This window comes from Microtus pennsylvanicus, chromosome 11 (assembly GCF_037038515.1).
Source record: "Microtus pennsylvanicus isolate mMicPen1 chromosome 11, mMicPen1.hap1, whole genome shotgun sequence".
Classification (NCBI taxonomy): Eukaryota; Metazoa; Chordata; class Mammalia; order Rodentia; family Cricetidae; genus Microtus; species Microtus pennsylvanicus.
In genome coordinates, this window is record NC_134589.1 from 85,949,118 (window position 1) to 85,971,870 (window position 22,753).

Here is a 22,753-nt window from a genome sequence, read left to right on the forward strand (position 1 = left end):
CTTATCCCCCTGAGATAGGATCTCTCAGTGGACCTGGAACTAGGCAGTAGCCAGCAAACTCCAGTGGTCCCCCTGTCTCTGTCCACCAGTTCTGAGGTAACAGGTGCACATGTGACCACGCCCAGCATTTTCTTTGTGTGTTGGAATCCAAGCTCAGATCCTCTACTTTGCCCAACAAGTGTCCTTGCCCTCTTTGTCTCCCATTTCTTGCAGAATAGCAGAGTCCTTAAGCATGATTTTTGTCCTATTTTCTCCTAGCATGAACTTAATGCTTCCTTCTCTACTAATGTTCTTGGCACAGTGAACACACAGTTTGCTTGTGGGACACCGCTGTGTGGGACTTTGGACATTGCTGACCTTTTCTGGGCCTGCCTCATTTATCTAAGCCAGAGTTCAAATGCATGATGCGTTGCAGAGAACAGAGAAGAGTCCAACTGCTGGAGTTTGAGCTGCTGTTAGGAAAGATAAAATCCCGAGCTTGGCGATGCCCAGAAATTCTTAGGCTCGGCCTGTACACCCTGTATCTATTTTCTTCCTCTTCTCCCCACGACGGCTTTGTTTCTGTGTCTATTAACTCTTCCCACCCCCCCAAACCCTCACTGTCTTCAGGTTTCTTCCTCTATTCTGTAATTCTCTTACCCTTACTTGAAATAAATAGTGATTCTTGTAGTGGGTTTGTATGTGGACAGAGATTTCATCTAATACCTGCTTCCCACAGCATTCCCACAGGGTGTTGACTGTGAACAGCATTCTTGTCCAGAGGTGTAGACATTATGGAGACGTTCTGGGGACAGGAGTGGGAGCGGTAGCAGAAGCACGTTGGTCAATGAAAACAACAAAAGCAGCCCTGCAATCGGCACAGTAACCTTCACTCCAATGAACATGTTTAGTTTATTTAAACCTCAGAGCCCAAGCAGTAAGGACTAAGATGGTAGTGAGTCTCAGTCATTGGCCTGTCTGTCTTGAGAGACATAGGGAGAACTGGAAAAGCACACAACAGAGTGTATGTAGGGTGCTTCCGGAAATGACTGGAGTGTGGATAGGCCAAGTGAAGGAAAGAGTTACTGTGCACATAGGTGATACTGTATAGCCTGGGTGCCCCAGATAGAAAGAAAAGTAGAAGGAAAAGGATGCTTAATGGTACGTGTGAGCTCAAGTCTTCTTCAGGAGTGTTTTCACTGCTGACATCAGATACCCACTTCAGCTTCTGAATGGAGACTCCCACCAGCTCTTTCCTGCATGCTGGGAGCTCAGTAGATATTGGACAAGGGAATAAGTGAACAAAAGGCTGAGTACCATTTACCCCAGATGCTACATGTGCTGTAACAAGGGCATTTAATGCTTAAAGGTAAAGGGTAGATAATTAAGCTGCCAGCACCAACGTGTAAATGGTGGCATAGCTTGCTAGCAAAGCTGGAGATACTGAGGGCTTAGAGAAAAGTTTGCAGACTGCCTCCTGGGCCCCTTCTTGGGGCCGAACTTTGTTGGTGACCACCCTGGGGGTTGAGATCTGTTTCTTTAAGATTTACTTCCCTGTTACTCCCAGGAGAGAGAGAGAGAGAGAGAGAGAGAGAGAGAGAGAGAGAGAGAGAGAGAGAGAGAGAGAGAGAAAACAGTGACACAGAGCCTGCATTCTAGGTTCCGGTTTCTCTGGCATTCGGGTGCCCATTCATAAGGTCTTATCCAGCCTATTGCTCTGGATCACCCTGCAGGGGAAGGTCACACAAGGAGGGGCCAGTACAGAGGAGAAGGTTTTCCCAGGCATGATTCAGAGGAGGTGGACTTCATAACTGCTGTGCACACATAGGTGCAAAGCATCTATAGATGATGCTCATGGCCATGGTCTACCACAGCGACCTTCTGAGTCACCAAGAAAGTGAAGGGGAGCCACTGTGGAGCCAGGAGATGTCCCCTGAGGCCCCTTCTATCTCACACAGTCTTCTGATTCAAAACATCTCCCAAGTGTTTATGAAACAATGGTTTAACTTTTCATAACGCCTGCAGTTTCTGTTCATAATATTGCATTGTCATCACCTTACTTAAACCTCTGATGCCCCTTTGTGTTTTCCTGAGGTGAGGTGTGCCACTCTCCCATCCCTGTAAGGCAGCAGGTACTCAAGCAGGCTCCTCAGTGCCAGAGGCTAAGATCCAGCCGATCTTTTTGAGATGGGGCCCCTGAAGCCCGGAAATGGAGCCATGGACCCTTCTGAGTCGGGGAAGCACATAGCACCTGCTGTCGATGGTCCTTCTATCCAAGGTATAGCAATCAGCTGCGGAGGAGGGGGGCGCGGTACTGCTCTGGCTCTCCACTTAGCCTGGCCTCTCTGCGATACAAATCAGACTGTTCCCAAGCTGCCTGCAAACTTTCCACTGAGCGCCTGGGGCAGCTGCAGCTTCCTGCTCTGTGGGGGCATTCTCCTAGATCCAGATCAAGGCTCCGAGAATTGATCTATTAGCTTAACTGGGAAGGACAGAGTGGAAGAGTGAGCGAGCTAGCATGTGAGCCTGCGGAGCGCAGGAGCTGTGGGGCCGTATTTTCTGCGTAGCCGTCCCTCCCTTCTGACTAGAGTATTAATTGCTACATTACCGCTGCCATGTAGGCAAGACAGTCAGCAAAGCCTGGGAGGGCTCCAGCTCCTCCCTCCCTGCTCTGCTCAGTTTCACTCACATCTCCGTCGTCTCCGAGTCCTAGGTACCCTGGCAGTGCTGTCCCAGCCCTGGCATCCCGAGGTGCTCCTGTGGTGAGGACTGGAGTGGACAGAAGGAGGGGGTGGAGAGAGAGGGAGGGCTTGCCCTGCAGGCTCTCTGGATGCAAGAACTGGACTCGCTGCAGAGGCAGCTGTGCTGTTCCCGGAGACTGATTTCTGGGGTGCATCCGTCTCTCAGGGTTCGCCTAGACAGGCTCCAAGGTCCAGAGGCACACAAGGTGGGTGCCATTCCTTCTGGGTGTTGACTGAAGAACCTGCCTTACCTTTGCCATTATGAGTGGCTGCTCCAAAAGATGTAGACTCGGGTTCGTGAAATTTGCCCAAACCATCTTTAAACTCATCACCGGGACCCTCAGCAAAGGTAGGGAGACTGACTTCCACCGTTGTGTCCTGCCTTGATGTGACGTGACTGGTCACTTTGCCTCAGTGTGCTGAGTGTGTCACTCCTGGTGTGTCACTCCTGGTGTGCAGGAGTCTTGAGTCTCGGAGGAGGCTGGGGAATAAGCGCCTGGGACTCGAGGCTGCTGGCAGCCTGATCTGGCCCTGGGCAGGTAGGCGCCCCGCCAGGGAGCTCAGGAGGCTGTAATTGCCTGGGACTTCAGAAATGGAGTTGGCCATGTGTGGCTGATTGGTTATAGATGGGCAGAGAAACGGAACCCTTCCCACAGTCTGGGAAGCGGCTTGGCGTGACTGGAGTTTTAAAAACTTATCCTGAGAGTGTTGTGTTTTGTTGATAAGAGAGAGGTTTGATGCAGTGGCTTGAGAGTCATTCTGCACAGCAGAGATGCTGTAGGGGGACAGCAGGAGGTGGCCCTCTGGCTGGAGTAATTCTGCACTGGCAAACTCAGAATCCTGATCAGCCCGGCAGTCAGTGCCGAGGCTGCTCTGTTGGGATTGGGGTGGGGTGGGGGGCTGTACTCCTGGACTCTGCTGATCCACTGTCTCTGATGACTGTTCCTCCCCATGTCTGATTTCCTTGCTTCTCCAAGGACCAAAGTGTCAGGAGGTGTGCTGATTAATTTTCTGTGTGGCCATGGAGAAGAATCAGGACTACACACACATCTCCAGTCCCCAAACGCAGCTAACTGCACTGGTAACCCTGCTGACAAAAGGGAGGCTAATTTTTCAGAGACTCCATTTGATAGTCTATGCTCGGTAGGGTGGGACATGGAAGGGAACTTGGGCAAACTTTCTGGGCATAAATCTAAAGGGAGAACAGCAGTGTGGTATGGTTCTGCTGGCTGGAAAAATGTCTTTAAATATTCATGCCCTCTCACTGGAAAAATAAGTCTTTTGGTGGGGCGGGAGGGACACTGGAAGCTGCAGACTCCATATTCAGGGAAGAAAGTCCACAAATCCTAGAATTTGGGGAGGCAAAAGCTGTGGGTGGTCATGTCCCACGACATTGCCCAGGTTCTCAGCTGCACAGAGTTGGCTGGTGTCGATTGTGTGGCTGTTGTGGCGAGGATAACAAGAGCTTCTGACCATCTCCGCTGGCTTTTTAATGACTCCCATCCTTTCCATGGCCCCTTCCTGCACTAGGACATTGTCCTTCCAGGATATCCCAGGCGACCGAGCATCTAGTGTTTGGGGTTAGGAGACCTTGGGCAGAGTACAGACCATGAGCAGAGAAGAGCTGCAGCGATGCTCGATGGCTTCCCTTCCAGGAGGAGAAAGCAGGGGGGAAGAAACAAAGTTCTCCCTTTGTCCTGGGACAAGTAGGGGTGTTCTAGGACCTCTGGGACCGAAGAACTGACAGGTGAGATAGCATCCTACCCCACCTCCATCCATTCCCTGAAGTGCCCCAGAAACAACTCCAGCCCAGATAGAAGAAGCCTATGTCTCTGGTGTTGCCACCTGGGAAAGCCACAGCCTCTCTGTGGCTGTTTTTTTTTTTTTTCCATCTGTAAAATGAATTCATTACTGCCTGCTGAGTGCTGTTGCAAGGGTCCAGGAAATCGACATGGGGAATCCCTTCATGGAGTGCATGGCTGCATCCAGATATAAAGAAGTGGGTCAGAGGCTGTGATGGGTACACAAGTATGGTGGAGAAGCCAGCCCCAGGCCTCTCCAGGACCAAGGTCAGAAAGCCTTTAGCTAACTGCAAGCGGGTCTCTGTATCCCAGACTGACACTGTGCAACAGAAGATAAACAGGAGAAGGTGAGTCAGCAGAGGAAAGAGTGTATCAAAAGGACGTGTGTGTGTGTGTGTGTGTGTGTGTGTGTGTGTGTGTGTGTAAGAGAGACATAGACTACAGACTTCTGGAGAGAGGAAAGATTGATATTTGAATAAGTGACTATGTAGATAGTCTCTCAATATTTATGTACTGAGCACCTACCTCCCATGTGCCAGGCTCAGACACTACACATGATTTCATGGATACAAATTCCCCTGCAAAGAAGCTGAATCTGATGGTATGCAGATCCCTCATGGATCCAACCTAGACATCACACTGAGTGCTGAGATGAACAAAAACGGTGTGTGGGGGGGCAAGCCTGTAACAGTAAACACAGAAGACAGATCCTGAGGCAGACTGGGGAGGGGGGGGGCTTCTCTAAAATGTAGCTTTTTTCTAAACTGAGGTAGAGAAGAAGCAGGGCGGCGCAGGAGAGGGAGGTCAGTGTTGGCAGAGAGTTGGTGGGTCTAGAATGGTGATTGTTGCTGATAGGCCAGCTGTGCAGAGACAGCACACACACACACACACACACACACACACACATAAACACACACACGCATGTGCGCGCACCTGGTCAGAATCCCAAAAACTAAGATCCACCTGAGGTAGAAGGGACTTGGTTGGGACTTACACTAGGTCCCAAGTGACTGCCTGGGCTTCCTCTTAGTTGTTTCAATAGCAAGTTTCCAATAGCTAGGTCTTGGGGAAGCAGCACACAAGAAGGCACGGGGGCATTGTGGCTGATTTTTACCTATACCCTTGGTCTCAGTTCTGCAGAAAGGGCCAAATGTTTACACAGCCCTGGCTCCAAGCCAGACATGTGCGGGGAGAATCGTACTGCAGAACCCAGGTGTCGGGTAAACATTTGTTAAATAAATGACAGCAACGGGAACTGAGCCAGACCTGGAGCTGGAGCGCTGAGAAGGGTCTTCCCTAAGTACAGAATAAAGGCTTTCCAATGTGGAGACAATGTTACGATTCAGACTGCATCCTGTGTGGACACATTTTGATTGCACCATGGTCTCTGGTCTTCATACTGGTTTCAGCTGTCTATCGCTCATGGCGCTGAGTTCTAGATTTGCAACAACCCAACTCTTTGGAGTAGAATTAACCTCTGTCTTTTTCTGAATTGGGAAAGGGATGCATCTCTCATGCTCTGGGCTAGGGAGCCTCTCCCTGCTCCGTGTCATCAGGAATGCCTGGGGAATGCAGAAAGAACAAACCCAGTCCCTCTGCCAGTTCCTGGTCCTTGATCATCTTCCCCTGATGCCAACACTGACTCTTGCGACTGGTGTAAGGTACGGAGAGGCCTAGATTTCCTACCCGCTGTGGAGACAACTCCTCGGGTCTCGCTACACATGTATCTACCTCACGGTTACGAGTCTTGCCCTCATAACCCTGTCCACAGTGTGTGATCTGTGATCCTCTTAGTCGTGTTTGAAAGGCTGCCTTCCCCACTAGCTTTACACTCTAGGAGGGCAAACCACACTCTCTCCATTCCCACCTTACCCGGGGCGACTGCAGAGCCTGACTCATCAGCAGAATGAAGTGAGCGCAGTGTACTATATACTGCAGAGCCACCAGCCTGTGGTCTGGAGGATGCCTCACATAGACACTTTCTGGGTGTCCCTGTGCATCGCCTGCCCCACACTAGCTGAACTCTGTGCAGGAGCAGGGGCCTTGGCCACACGAAGCCTTCAGAGCTTTGCCTGGGCTTCCATGTAGTCTCAAATGTCCTCTGAGACGAGCTGGGCAGGCAGACTTTTGGCACTCCCCTGCTTCAGCTCTGTTTAGATTTGTTTTAGATCTCTCTTCCATGAGTTGCTTTTGCTTAAAAAAAAAACAAAAAACAAGTTCCCCAGATGGGTATGGTGGTATATGTCCAGTGAACCTGACTATTGGGGAGCCTGAGACATGGGGATGGCTTGACCATAGGGATAGAGATCAACCCAGGCAACATAAGAAGACCCTGTCTCAAAGTAACTCATTAAAAAAAAAATCACAAGCCACAAATGCAATGGGAGGCACCAGACTGGGACATTCTAGGACCCTCCACAGGGGCATAGAAGCTTTGGGCTAGATCCCTCACTTCTGACCTCAGTTTCTCAGTCAATAAAATGGAATCAGTACCCTCTGTTACTGCATTCAGTTAATGTGAGTGAATGTGGCTGTTATTAGCTGCCCGCACCCTTAGGGCTGTGAGTGCTCAGGGCAGGGACACCCTCCCTCCCTCTCTCTCTCTCTCTCTCTCTCTCTCTCTCTCTCTCTCTCTCTCTCTCTCTCTCTCTCTCTCTCTCTCTCCTCTCTCTCTCCTCTCTCTCCTCTCTCTCTCTCTCTCTCTCTCTCTTCTCTCTCTCTCTCTCTCTCTCTCTCTTCCTCTCTCTCTCTCTCTCTCTCCTCTCTCTCTCTCTCTCTCTCTCTCTCTCTCTCTCTCTCTCTCTCTCTCTCTCTCTCTATCAATCCCTAGGTCACTGGTGTCCAAACCAGACTGACTACGATCCCTTGAGAATAGTCTGTGATGGCATCAGCCTGTGCATTGATGATGTTTAATCTCTGTCCAGCTTGCTCGCCAAAGCACCTTCCCTGAGCAAAATTCATACTATTTTTGAAATTTTTCCTTGTACTTAGTGGGTGTGGTGTGTGTGTTCATGCACACGTATGTGTATGCCACTGCATGGTGTGGTGTGTGGAGGTCAGAGGACAACTTGCAGGAGTCAGTTCTCCCTTTTCATCATGTGGGACAGGGGCTCAAACTCAGGTCTTTAGAACCTCAGCAAATGTCTTTTCCTGCAAAGACATCTCACTATCCCCGCCAAATGGTATCGGTGCACCTCTGACCGTCACACCTTTCTAGGGGTTAAGAACTAACTGTTGGGCCTGAAGAGATAGTTCAGTGGGTAAAGTACTTGACACCCAAGCATGAGGGCCTGAGTTTGGATCCCTGTGAATGTTGGGCGTGGTGGCTTATGTCTGTAATCACAGCCCCAGAAAGGTGGAGACAGGAAGGTCCTTGGGCTTGAACAAGTCTAGTTGAATGGGTGAGCTCCAGATTCTTTGAGAGAAGTTGGTCCTAAAATAATAAAGTGGAAACAATTCAGAAAGACATTGGCTGCCAGTCAACCTCTCTCTCTCTCTCTCACACACACACACACACACACACACACACACACACACACACGAGAGGGCAGTTGTGTGACTCCCACAGCCTGGCCATCACCTACTGTATAAGCCTAGCCTCTGGCTGCATGCCAGGAGAGACTCGATGTCTGGGGCCCCTGCCTCTCTTTCTTCATTCCCAGCCTTGACAAAGAGCTAGAGACCAGAAGTAGGGCAGGCTATCCTCTGACTGGGGAGGCTCAGAGCCCCTCCTTTTGTGCATTGGAACTAATTTTGCCCGCCAAAGCACAGACAACCAAGCCACGGTAAGCAGGAAGAAGGAATCTAATCCAGGAGAGCGTGTAGTACCGTCCAGGCCACCCACGAGGCAATGGGACCAGAGGAATCTGTGGGAACTGAGATCTGTGTCAAGGACAAAGCCTTGGTGTCAACTCCTCCCTCTTCCCACTTAGTCCAGGATGTTCCTGTCTAAGCCAGGAGAGACTTTACTATAGGTCCCCTGAAGACACACTGTTCCCCACTGCTCTTCCACGTCCTCACAAGCTTGACCTTGGACCTGGCATGGGTTCTGCCTTAGGCCAGCTGGGCTTGCATCCCAACTTTGTTGTCTACCAGCTGTGTGAGTGAATGGCCCAAGGTCCCTGAGTGGGGAAGGTCCTTGCTTTTGATCTGAGAATAGCAAGGCCAACTGAGCATAGATCTTTTTTTTTTTTTTAATTTACTGAGGATTGTGGAGTAAGGGCAGCAGTTAGTAGGGAAGTGGCCTCCTTGTCGCTGCAGAGAATGAAGGACGAGTCCTCCCTTTGCTCTTGTGACTCTCCCTTGGTTGGCTCGAGACCCAACCCTGGAAGTAGGACTTGACATTGCTGTTTTAAAGGTAAGGACGCTGGTTAGCTAGGACACGTGGCCCAGGTGGGATGTGACAGTGGCGGAGCTGGCATTAAGCACCAGGTCCCATGGGGCCAAGAGCAGGCACATTCTTCTGCACTTATGGAGCTGCAGAAGGTGCCCCCCACCTGTGCCACTCCCCACCTTGTCCAGCAGACTGTCCCCCACCCCTGTTTCCTACCCGCTATGTTAGTGAGGGCGTGGAGAACTATAGTAGCAGCTGGATCTCTTCAGGGCAGCCACCTTCATATTCATATTCAGGAGTTGTGATAAACTCCAGGAGACATGACCTGAGTTAAAGGACAAGCTTGCTAGGAAAAAGGACCACTTGCAGGTCAAGGACAGAAGACAGCCACACCCATGCACTTCTGCATCCCTGTTGCCTCTTGGAGAAGCGGGCAGGGCAAAGGCATGTGCCAGATGTTAGGTGGGCTTTACACCAGTGAGGGCTCTTCCCCACAACTTTATCTATAGAGAAATTATGAAAAGTACTCTTATCCGTTGAGGAACGGGCATGGCTTGGAGCTGTCGGTCATCTGGCGGTGAGTTGGCAGCTAGAACTTGTCTGGGAAGTCCCTGGCCTTCACACTTGAGATCTGTGAGATTATGAAAATGGCCTCGACAAAGAAAAGACACTGTCCCTTCCTGAGGAAGCTCACCCCCTTACTAGGGGAAGGGAGTCCCTCCCACCGCTCCCCTGTTAGCTCATTGTCCCAGCAGTGTAGGAGAAGCCAGCACTAGAACCACATTAGATAGCCCCACTCCCTGTGTCCTAAGAGACCCTCAGTGTTGGTGTTCTGCCATAGGCAGAAAGCTCAACCACTGGGTTCCTGGATCTTACTTACCTGCCAGGCCCCACGCCAGAATGACCACACTGAGATCTGTACTTGCTTTGACTCTGTCTACACCCAGTAGTTTTCCTTCTAACTGTCAGGTCTCCCGTCCTTGCTCGTCTATAACAGGCCCATCACTCCGCTGACCCATTTCTGCTGACCAGCTGCTTTCTTGGGTCTCCACAGTCAGATAAAAGTCAAACTCCCACAACTTGCCAATGCTGTCTCTTCTACGTTTTCCCTCCTAAAGTACCCTAAAACAAGCAAGAATAATCTGCCCAGGGATGCTTAGCCTGGCAATGCTATACACACATCCTATTAACTTCAGGACCACGGGGGAGCGGCTAGTTTGTTCCAAATTAAAAGTAGCTGGAAATGGCCCTGATATAGCAGGAGGGCATTGTGGGCTGCTATGCCATGATACAATGAAAAATGGAGCAAACAAGGTCTTGTTTGGCTCTAAGACCCAAGTCCCCAAAACCCCATTCCCTTCATTATAACCCTCACCTTCTCCAATCTTCTTAAGGTTACGGCATCTTCCCTGAACACTTCTGTCAACCCAGATCTAAAGTTCCCTAAAACGGTTGATTCCTAAGGGCAGAGTAGCACTGTTGCAATCCTGGATGGAAGCAACATACAAGAAGGAAGCACAGATGCACAGATGCCAGAGAGTGTGTTCAAATCTGCCAGGTCTGGCAGGCTTCCCTGGAGCAAGCCAACTCCCCATTTTGAACTCATTCTTCATTTATACAAGGAGGTCAGGGATATTCATGTCCTGGGGCTACTGAGACTGAATGAGATAGCCTATAACACACACATACACCCACACCGACACCCACAGAGAGAGAGAGAGAGAGAGAGAGAGAGAGAGAGAGAGAGAGAGAGAGAGAGAGAGAGAGAGAGAGCGCCTGGCAAATAGCAGGGGTCTGATAAATCTCAAGATGCCACTTTTTTTTCCTCTCATACCTCAGCTGTGGCTGATAGCAAAGAGATGTGAGACCAAGCTGGCAGAAACAATGGTACATGGTCAAGGCTCTCCTTCCAGCTCCTAGATTAGCGCTACCAAAGTCATTTCAGCTGCCCCCAATCACCTCACTGGCAAGTTCTGTAACTGAGAGTTTGTCCGTAGCTGAGAAGATTCCTTTTACCTGGATGCCTGTGTGCTTACCGGCCACCAGCTGTGAGAGAATTAGATCCCCACTAAGGTGTGGTACTGGGTGCCTCAGGTATCCGCACCCCATGAGAGTTGAACAAATGGTAACTAGACAGCAGCAGTATCAGGGCCCGCACCAGAATTTCTGTCCCTTTTAGAGATCTGGTCTTTGTCTGCTTCTTTGTCTCCAACTGCACAGGCTTCCTAACTTCTGTGTTGGTTTGACAGAGAGATGGACGGACCTGCATATTGTTGATGAACTAGGGTGTCAAGACCCTGGACCCGGCCTTGTCCCCACCTCAGTTTTCTCGTGCTTGGCGCTACTGTTAGCCTCCTGGCAGCAGTCAGCACCACTTGTCCACGTGTCTGTCTGCTGTTGTGCCTGCAGAGACGTCCGTGACAGCTCAGGTGGGGTCAGGGTGGAGGAACCATGATGACACCTTGTGTCCTTTGGCGTACAAAGAGCAGCAACTTTGGAGTCAGGCGTGGCCTTGAATCCAAACTGTCGTGTCGTCTCAGTTCATTATCACTGCTGCACTGAATGCCACCAGTGGAATGGCTGTAAGCCACTTAATTCTCCATTCTGGAGCTAATATCTGAGAGTCGGGGTGACAGGATGATCCACAGTTCTGTTGGGATCTCTCTGCAGTTGTCTGTGCTCTGACATCAGTGAACAGGAGCTGGCTAAAGGCCCCACTGTCATAATCTAGTTGCCTCCCAAAGACCTACCTAAAGTTCCACCTTCTTCTCTGCAAGTCATGTGATTTCACTCTTTACGCTCAATAAAACTCGTGTGTGTGTATGTGGTATAGACATATATATATATATATTTATATATATATATATATAACATGAAGTTATATGTGGATCTATCTGTTCAAAAGAAAGGGACTAGCAGGGGAGCATACAGGAGGAGTGAATACAGCCAATGTACATAACTAAAATGTCAGCATAAAACCCACTACTGTGTAGAACACATATGCTAATAAAAATAAACCAATAATTATTTAGAGTACTCACCACTAAATACCATCACAATGGATGAGTAGAGCAACAATTATGTATTTTTTTAATGAGCTAAACCTTCGATTCATTTCCCTAAGTAATGGCTTCCCTTCCTTGGACCTCCTTGGGTTCATCTCCCAAATGAGGGAACTGCTGGTTTTAAAGATCTGTTCCAGCTTTGGGATTTAGCATTTAATACTTACACTTTAAGCAAAGACTGTTTGTGAGCTATCTGCCCAACATGCCGTGTGTGTCCTGCTCCCATGCTCCCCCCTACCGTGCAGAATCTTACCATGCACAAGAGCCGCAAAGGCGGAGAACTCGCCTGAGCCCCATTTACAGAAATGTAGACCTAAGCAGCAGAGAAAAGAAGGGTATTACAACTTGTACATAAAATGCCCCCCTAAAGGCTCCAGGTTTGAAGGCTTGGTCCACAGCTAGCACATACAGCCATTGGGAAGTGGCTGGGTCATGAACTGTTAGCAGCCGTGATGGATTAAACCATGGATAGGGTCATAATTTAAAAGAATTAGTAAGGGGAAAATGGAAATGAGATTCATTTGGCTCAAGGAATGAGGTCAGTGGGGACACTATCTGAAAGGTTTGTCTTGTTCTAGCCCCTTTCATCTCTCTGCTTTCTGATCGCTTTGACCTGAGTAGCTTCCTCTTCCACACCCTTCTGCCATGATGTTTTCTGCCTTATCACAGGGCATGAAGCCAGCTGGCCATGGATTGAAACCTCTGCCACCATGAGTCAAAATAAATCTCGGCTTTAGATTGTTTTTCTCTGGCATTTTGTCACAGCAATAGAAAGCTGGAACCCGAAAGAGTTGCCTGTCGGTAAGGGGTGGAGTCAGACCTGGAACTCCGGGTTGTCTGTCTCCTAGTTCCAGCACGTACCCTCCAATCTCTATCACACACACGCATACACACACACACACACACACACACACACACATCTTAGAGAAATAAAGCAAGAGGCTACACATACTCTTACTTTAGAAATCAAGTTGTCAAAAGTTTTATTCAGACTAGAGAAGCACATTTCTAGGGAAGGCTGCCACCCTCAAAACCTGAACTCTCCAAAGTACCTACTGGTTAGCTTCTATGGTCGAATAACAGAAAGTGGGGGAGACCTGGTTGAGCAGCCAAGATGTCCAGGGGAGGGGAGAAAACACCACTCAGCGAGTACATTCAGCTCTGAGTCTAGTCTCACCAATTTCATTTCTTGCTTAGATGAAGTTGTTTGGAGGGAGAGAACTGAACAGGAGTCAGTGGAGAGATACAACCCAGGGGCTTCTCTCCAGGAGGCTGGGGTTAGCCTACTCCAATTTTCCTTACGTAATCTTTTGATTAAACTGGGTCAGTTTGAGTGACAGTTTTCAAGCCACCTGTGTTGAGCAGGTCAAGCCAAGCCCAGGCTTCTTTCTCAGGATCTGCACCTATCATCTTGGGACTAAAGGTCACTCAGAGCTGGGGATGTCTCTAAGCTCTGAGGCATATTGGATTTGCAGAGATTCACGAACTGGCGCTGGTGACTTCTGCCCACAACTCCCAGGAACTGAACTGGTGGCCCGCCATCCCAAATGTGACAAAAACAAGAGGGATAGTGATTGCCGTCTTCCGCTGAGTGTTGAGGCTTGTAGGAGGAACTCTACACTTGTCCCAGTTCCCCTCGGGAGTTTTCTGCTCATATCCCCAAGGCTCGAGGCGCTTGAAGCACTTGCCAGAGTCACATAGAAGATCACAGCTGTGATTGTTTTAGAGGAACAATCCCCCCAATCAAGCTTCTCAGCAGAGTCACCTCCTGTTGTCTCCATTAAACTGTGCCTCCATTAAAATTAATAGGCTGAAGTCCTAACCTCCAATGTGGTTATATTTGGAGACAGGACCTTGAATGAGGTAGTTTAATGAGGTCATTTGGGCGGGGCCCTGATCCCTCGAGACTGCTGTCCTTATCAAAAGAGGAAGACACAGTAGCGACGTGGTGAAGTGCCCACGTACAAGCTCGGGAGAGAGACCTCACCACGCACCAACTCCTCCAGCTTGACCTTGCCCTTTGCCCTCCAAAACTGGAAGAATGTCGATTTGTTATTGAAGGCATTTCTGATTGGTGATATTCTGTTAAGATGGCTCAAGTAGATTAAATGCCTTTTTTAAAATATTCTTTATTGTGATAAATATCCGTAAAATTACATTTAATAAGCCACTTTGCCGTGTACAGTTCAGTGGTTTGGGGTACATTCACGCTGACACCACCACTAATGCCCAAAACGTTTTTCATTTTTGTAACACAACTCCCATTCTCCCCAGCCCCAGCCATCAGCATTCTACTATCTGTCTTAGGATTCTTGTCTATGCTAAGTACTTTGTGTAAGCAGACTAGTATTCCTTTGTGTCTGACTTGGTACACTTAACAGGTTTTCAGGATCCGTTCACGAAAACATGTGGCCTGGGTTAGCATGTCATTCCTTTTGAAGTAATTGGGTATTGTTTCATTGTGTGGCTGGGTCAGAATGGGCTTATCCGCTCATTTGTCAGTTCACCATTCTAGTATTTAAAAATACAAAGCAGAGACTGCCTCCAATGGATTCTCGGCAAGCCTTTGGAAGGTTTATTTGTTTTATTTTGCATATGCATATGAACACCTGGATATATGTAGGCACACCCCATGTGTGAAGGTACCCAAGTAAGACAGAGAGGGCACTGGGTTCCCCCTGGAACTAGACTTACAGGTGACTGTAAGCCTTGTGATGTGGGTGCTTGGGACAGAACCCAGTCCTCTGTAAGAGCAGCAATCACTCTTGATTCCCAAGCCATCTTCTCCAGCCCCCAGTTTGTGACATCGTTTGAGTAGAAGGCAGACTTCTTGCAATGGTATTTTGTGAGTTGTTCTGTAGATCCTGAGTGATGCACTCTATAAACTGAGCCATACCGCTGCTGCTGGAGTGTCAACCAGCTTCTTCAGCCCCAGGGACCCCTTGGTGACTGTTCTCCTGGCTGGGCTCTGGCCTTTCCAGAAACCCTCCCCCATGCTTATTTAGTCCTCTGCTGCCTCCTGTCATGCAATGTGGCCTCATTTGCCTGCACAGAGCATCTAAATACATTTCAAAACTAGGTATTAAAACTATATGCACTTATGGTATAGAGTGATATCCTGATATTGGGTTGTGTGTTCATAGTGAAGTGGTTGCTACGGTCTAGCTAATTACCATGTTTTTCTCACTCCACCATCACCTTTGTGTGTTCAGGACATCAAGTCTCTTCTGTAGGATACAAGACAATGTGACTCCCCATACTCCATACTACTAAGTAGATCCCCAGAACTTACCCATTCCGGCAATCCACATGCTCCCTTGACTTGTATTTCCATACCGTCCATGCTTATCCACCAGGGTCCAGTTCTGTAGGGTAGAGACGGTGTGGTGACCAGCACTGTTTCCCCTGCACTCGGCCAACATAGCAGGTCCTGAATGGAAGCTGAGATTGTCCAGACAGTTTAGAAGCCCAAGGCCCTGAGGATGCTACCCAGCCAGCTGGTGTTTCTGCTGTCAGCAAAGCTGACCCTGCAGGTTCTGCCCAGCATACTGTTTAAAGGCTCCAGTCTCATTTCCTTGCCTTCCCATGTCTATGGGAGGAAGAAGAGAGGAGTCATGGAGTCACTGTGGAGCTGCCACCAGAGATAGATGTGCGGAAACTTTGCTGGTAGGCTATGACCTTGTGGTGATACACACATTAATGGAGGTGGGTTAAATTAATATGTAAGAGTTAGCCAATAGGAAGCTAGAGCTAAGGGGCCAAGCAGTGTTTTAATTAATACAGTTTCATGTGGTTATTTTGGTTCTGGGCGGCCGGGATGAATGAGCAGCCCCCTCCTCCGACACATCTTCCCAACTACACTTACCGTTGGCAAAACTGCCTGCCCTCTGACTTTTGAGCCCATCAATCTGAGAGCCATCTCTTCCTTAGTTACTGTAGCTGGGGGCAGTTTGATTGACTTCACTATGAAAAGAGGCAGACTCTGAACCAGGGGTGGAATGACATGATATCCACTCTGCTCCATTTGGGTGAGAAGATCATCTCTGGAGATATGAAGTCATGTGCAAATGTTTATGGAAGCTGCAGGCACAGAATGTTCCCTGCACAGGTTTCTCTTTCATCCACTGAATATCCAGGACCTTCTGAAAGCATGACCTTGGAATTCACTAGACTCCAGATCACACACCACCATCTTTATTACACAATATTTGTATTACACCATTTGTAATACACAGCTTGTATTACATGGGGATGTCTCAGGAACTCACTCCTCTGTTTTGTCATCTATACAATGGGTACAGAGAGGCCCATTCTGAAAGCCGGCTGAAGAAATGTACAAAAGTATGGAGTACAGGCTTGTGCCTTACTGGGGTTCATAATGACAGTGTGTTCTTACTTTTATATGTTGCTGCTGTTTGTAAGAACTAAGTATAAGTTTCCTGTTGTTGTATAACTGTAAAATCAGGGGTTCCCTGGTCCTGGAAAAATGACTGATTCACCAAAATGACACACGTGGGTCAGAAATTGGTCAGAGATTTGTCCACTGTTCTCTTTGCCTTCCCTTCCTCTACATGGAAGCAGAGTCTCGTCCTTGGTGGGTAGAGCAGGAGAGCTAACAGTTGGTCCACTCAGAGTGACATTAGCATCCAGCACCATCCCTGTCTCCTGCACAGCCTTCAGCTAGACTTCTTTCACTCTTTCGGCAGAGGAAGGGAAAGAAGAGCAAAGCCCCCACTTTGCATCATCCTCCTGGGGCTCAGAGAAACAGGTGGAAGAGTTCTGAGAGGTAATGCTAGGTCAGTCACCTGTGGCTGGGCTAACGTTCCCCTGGGAACCCTTTCCGCAGGAAGCAGGGAAATCAGCCTCAAATCGTAGTCTCCTGGGCAGGGACACTCTGACAGAACAGTCTCTCTTTGCACACTGAAGGCTGGACCTGGAAGAGTATCTGCTACTCTATCCCTGTGGGCTTCTGCCTCCCAGGGCGGCAGGATATAGACAAAAAGCAGGTGTGAGACATTGTCCCCATGATGATTATATCTTAGACTTCAAAGCATAACCGTCACTTGCTTCTGAGAGCCTGAACTGGCCATGAGAGTGAGGTCAAAGCCGTAGCAGCAGTCAAGGAGAGTTCCGCTATCAGCCTCCTAGGTAGAGGTGAAGAAACTGAGGACAAAATGGGCAAGATCCTGGAGCTTTGTACCCTCAAAGCAGGTCCTTCTCTGCAAGGTGTCTGGGACACAGGATAGTGTGCTCTGACTCCTCCCACAGGCGAGAGCTCTCCAGTAGGTGGCTCTTCACACCTCAGGCTCAGCAGAACTCCTCCCCCTTCAGCATCACCCTGTGAGGCTTACCTGGGAAGGGACTCGCAAGTCCCATTTTCTTGGGCTCTTTTCTCCAGGCCTACACGTGACTCGCTGATTGACCTCAAAGCTTGTGTCATGCCTTAGTTATCTAAGAATGCTCAGCATTAAGCACAAGGTCTGGCACAGGGGTGCTCAAAGGGTAAGGAGAGAGAGGAAGAAAGAGGAGGAGGGAGAAAACAGGAAAGAGGAGAAAGGCATTAATTACCTCCTTCTACTTGACTGTCTGTAACCTCCACTGAACCCTTAGAAAGCCATAGCCAATATTTCTCTTTTCCAACTTCACTGTTTTTCTTAGATGTTCCTGACTGGAACTGTGAATCATTTTCTGTCTGTGACTTCAGTGTTATTCCCAGAATTACCCCTGAACTCCAGCCCTTATCACTTCTTCCCCGTGTCTCTCCTCCCACACCGCAGCCAGACAGGAGACTGCCCATCCAACCCTAATAAAGAAATCTCTTCTAGGCTTACGGATGACATGTGTACTGCACATAGCCTCTCATTCACAAGTGTCTGCCATGGAATTATTGCAGTGTTTACTAAAGTGATCGTTGGAAACCGGGAGGTGGTGGCGCACGCCTTTAATTCCAGCAATTGGGAGGCAGAGGCAGGTGGATCTCTGTGAGTTTGAGGCCAGCATGGTCTACAGAGCAAGTTCCAGGACAGGCTCAAAAAGCTACAGAGAAACCCTGTCTCAAACACTCCCCCACCCCATAAAAGAAAGTTGGAGATGATGATCTAAATGTCAGTAAAATAAATAGAAGCAAAATACATACATTTTCTTCATCTACTGATAGAACCTCTGAACATTTACTGTGACTACACAGTCCTTGGAAATGCTGGGTGAAGAGCTACAGGTATGTGCCCCATGTTCCCAATCCGCGAACAGACGTGCATGTGGAAAATGTAAATTAAAAAAGAAACAAACAACTCTCCTAAGTTTTAGTTGGGAGTAGGAGCTATCTAGGATTCATTCTTAAAAAGTCTGCATTCTTTCCCACTTGTGTTATTCACATCCATTGTCTTATTACTCTAGCGAAGACTTCAAGGGCTGTATTGAATAAGAGAGAAGAAAGTGGATGACCCTGTCATAGTCTTGATTTTGTGGAAATGCTTTGAGGCTTTTCACATTTAGTATGATGTTGGATGTAGGTCCATCACATCATATAGCCTTCACTGTGCTGAGATAGGCTCCTTATATCCTTGGTTTCCTCAGGGTGTTTATTGTGAAAGGATATTGGACTTTGTCCAAGGCCTTTCTTTTTCTATCAATATACCCATATCTTTTCTATCCTTTAGTATATTCTGTGATGCAATACATCTATTGATCTGAATACATTGAAGCAATCTTTGATCCCCAGAATAAATGGAACGTGAACATGGTAAATAAATAATCTTTTGATGTATCATTGAATTTGATTCATAAGAATCTTATTAATAGATTTTACTCCCATGTTCTTCAGGTAGATCTGTTAATAATTTTCCTTTTTGTTATTTACATATTCATATGGTTATCAGAGTAATTGTGATTTTTGTAATATGAACTTGGTGGCGTTCCCTACCATTCTGTTTTGGGGAATAGTTTGAAAATATTGGTGTTAATTTTTCTTTAAAAGTTCTGTAGAGCCCCCCTACCCCTCTAGGCTTGTTTTTTTTCCAGTTGGGAGACTATTTTATCACTGATTAAAACTTGCAGCTTGCTCTAAATCTGTTGAAGTACTTTAGGTCCTCTTGGCTGATATTGGTGGGTTAATCTAGAAATGTGCTCATCTCTTTTAGGTCTCCAGTGTCTTGGAAGATAGATTTCCAGAGTAGACTAACGGGGCTCTAAGCATCACTGGTATTTGTTATAATGTCTCCCTCTTTAATCTCTTTAGTTAATTTGGGTCTCTCTCTATTTTGGTTGGTTTAACTAAAGGTTTGCGAGTCTTGCTTATTTGTTGAAGAACAAACTCTTTGTTTCACTGGGGGTTTTGTGCTGTTGTTCTTATTTCCATTTCATTCATTTCTGGACTGGTGTTTCTGCTGTCTTTCCATATGCGTGGTTGGACGTTTGAGCTCTTGGTCTTCTCGGATACTGGGCTGCATCATTGAGTTACTATCTGAGATCTTTCTGATTTTTTAAAAAAATACAGATATAAATTTTATCTCATAGGACTGTTTTCATTGTATCTCATGGGTTTTGGTATATTGTGTTTCATCTTCATTTGATTTTAAAAGTTTTATGTTTTCTTTCCTTATTTCTTTAACGATCCATTAATTAATTTTAAATAGTATCTTTTTAAGCCTCCATGGATTGAATATTTTCTGTAGTTTCTCTTCCAGTTGATTTCTTGGATAAAATGCACAAAATTATTTTTCTTTGTGTCCTAAAACATGGTCCATTTTAGAGAAAATTCCATGAACTGCAGGAAATAATGTATATTCTGTAATATTTGGGTGTAATATTTTGTAGGTGCCTGTTAAATTCATTTAATCTGTGATGCCATTTAACTCTGGTAATGTTTTGTTTGTTTGTTTTCTGTCTGACCTGTCTACTCGTAAGTATGGTTGTGGTCACCCATAAATATTCTGTGGAGATCAACCTGGACCTTTACAACTAGTAGTGTTTGTTTTTTAAAACTGAGTACCTTTGCTTTGATGTGGGTATTTTTAGGGGATTTCTCCCTTAAATTATCTTCTTTTTTAACATAATATTTTTATTGATTATTTGGGAATTTCACATAATACACCCTGATCATACTCACTTCCCAGTTCTCCCAGGTCGACTCCCCTCCCTTGTGATTTCCTCCCAGAAAAAAAAAAAAAAAGAATAAAAAGAACAGGAAAAAAAGAAAAGGAAAAAGTACTTAATCCACTTTGTGTTGCCCATATACTCACTGGAGCATAGTTAAACTCCCAGTGGCCAGCCCCTCAAAGAAAATTCAATCCCTCCCCACTCACCCCGACCGGAAGCCGTCAGCTGTGAAGAGTTACACTTCAGCATCCCTATTACAATTTGTTGTTGGTTTTGTTTGTTTGCTTGTTTGTTTTTTCAGGGGTTGCTTTTTCTAGACAAAAATCTCTATATATAGACCAGGCTGGCCTGGAACTCAGAGTTTCACCTGCCTCTGCCTTGAATGCTGGGATTAAAGGCATGAGCCACCATGCTTGGCTCCCTGGAGCAAGTTTTAATAGTTCTCTTCAATGGTTTCCTGTCTAGATGAATTTTTTGGGAGTGGGGGGCACATTCGCAGAGTCCTTCTGTCTCTCATTTTCAGCTGTGAGTCTGCAGAAAGAATCTTCCTGGCACTTTGGCAGCATGGTGCATAGACTTCCACATGATTTCTGGTGACAGCAGGGACCACGGACATCCACACAACTTCCAGTGTCAGCACAGACAATAGACTTCAGCCTGGTCTCTAGAGGCAGTACAGACCATGGATATCAACACACAGACCGTGGGTACCATAATGGCCCTCAACAACAGCCCAGGCCACAGATAACAACATGGCCTCCAGAGGCATCCCAGCCCACAGACATCCACATGACCTTTGGTGGTAACCTGGACTATGGGTATCAGCATGGGCTCCTTTGAGAGTATAGACCTCAGACATCCATACTGATCCTCCAATCGCAGCATGGACCACACACATCAACATGGTCAGTGATGGCTGCAAGGATCTTAAACATCAACATGGCCTCAAAAGATAAACATAGAGCTCATGCATCCAGCTGGTCTCCAAAGGCAGCACAGACCACAGACATTCACATGGGCCTCAGGCCTAGACACGGTCTAGGGCAGCAGCATGGACCATGGATGCCAGCATGTCCCTGAGCTGTAACACAGACCACCTTTATATGCAAATACACCTTTATATGCAAATACTCACCACATTGAATCATTGGTCTGGCTCAAGGTTTCTGATTTCTGAAGCACCATAAATACTGGACCATTGCCAAAACTTATCTTGGTTATCCTGCTGTTGCCTAGAGTCAGGGTGATGCTGCAGCTAGGCGGGGTGTCTGGAGGCAGTATCTGAGCAAGCTTCTCACCACCACATACCTCCCCACTCTCAATGTGCACCACCCCGAAAGACACCAGGCATGACCACTGTGCTTGCAGCCTGCAGGCAGCGCCACATCCCTGAACTCTGCTTCTCCCAACGCAGTAAGCAACAGTGTTGTGGGCTGGCCCTCTGGCCAAAGACTGGCTTTATTCAGTCATGCTGCGTCTTTTGTCCACTGTGGCAAGGCTCCCACATCACTTCCGTATCACCAATTGGCGCATCTATAGTTTCGTCATTCTCTCCCGAGGGCTCAGGCTCTGTTCCACCATCTTTCCTTCCAATTTCATGAGTCTACATGAAAATAGGACTTTCATTTTTTTTTTTTTGAGACAAGATTTCTCTATGTATCTCTGGTTGTCCTGAAACTCACTCTGTAGACCAGGCTGGCCTTGAACTCACAGAGATCCTTCCGCCTCTGCCTCCGTGAGTTCTGGGATTAAAGGTGTATGCCACCACCACCTGGCTGACCTTCATTTTTTTCAGTTGTTCCAGGGACAGACACTATGGGCTCTGTTGACGCCTCCTCGGTACCTCCTCTCAGAGACTCCATTGGTCTCTCAAACTCCTCAGAGCTGCCCTGAGGTCTGTGGTGGCTGCCGGTGGCTGTCATCATCTGCAAGCACAGCCATGCTTCCTCAGGTTTTCATCTTCAGAGGTAATGAAGTGCTCCCGGGTCTGCTTCTGCACCACCAGCTCCTCCACATGGTCCAGCAGCTTGTGGATTGAGTAGATATTAGAGTGGGCTGCCTCAACTCACTGGATCTGGGCCCTGATGGCAGTTGAGTTGGTCAGCCTGTGCCTTAAATTATCTTCTTTATCTCTTCTAATTTTGACTTGATGTCTATTTTGTGAAATATCATTATAACTATACCTACATTTTTCCTGTTCCATTTGATGACTAGAATTCCTTTTTCTATCTTTTCACCCCAAGTCTTGCTTGTCTTCGCCAGTAAGGTACAGTTCTTGAAGACAACCAACTGCTGGGCCCTATTTTCTATCCAATCTGCTCTTCTGTATCTTTTGATCAGAGAACTGATGTCATTAAGAGTTGTTATTGAAAGCTAGGTACTAATTTCTGTCATTTTGATATTTTTATGGTGGTTGGTACTTTCCCAACCCTCAGTTGCTTGTCTCTTTGGGTGTCATGTGTATTTATTACAGAAAGTCTTTGCTCTTTCTTCCATCATTAAGGGTAACTTTGCTGGATATAGTCATCGAGGCTGGAAGTTATTGCCTTTCAGATCTTGACATACATCATTTCATGCCCTCCTGACTTTGAGAGTTTCTCTTGAGAAATCTCTCTTATTTTGATGGGTTTGTCTCCGTATGCGACCTTGAGTTTCTCTCCTGTCATGTTCTGTATTCTTCCTTCCTTCTGCTTCCTTGGTACTTCAACAATAACATAATGCGCTGATGCTATTATC

The 22,753-nt window shown here is 47.3% G+C and overlaps 1 protein-coding gene across 1 annotated transcript in view; it reads left to right on the forward strand.

The window, feature by feature from the left end:
* The first annotated feature begins 2,598 nt into the window (after positions 1-2,598).
* The window catches only part of Kcnip1 (potassium voltage-gated channel interacting protein 1), a 371,905-nt gene continuing 351,750 nt past the window's right edge, over positions 2,599-22,753 (forward strand). The window contains exon 1 of the mRNA XM_075941347.1: positions 2,599-3,069. Coding sequence (XP_075797462.1) covers positions 2,982-3,069 — 88 coding nt within the window. The 5' untranslated portion in view covers positions 2,599-2,981. The remainder of the gene's footprint in view (positions 3,070-22,753) is intronic.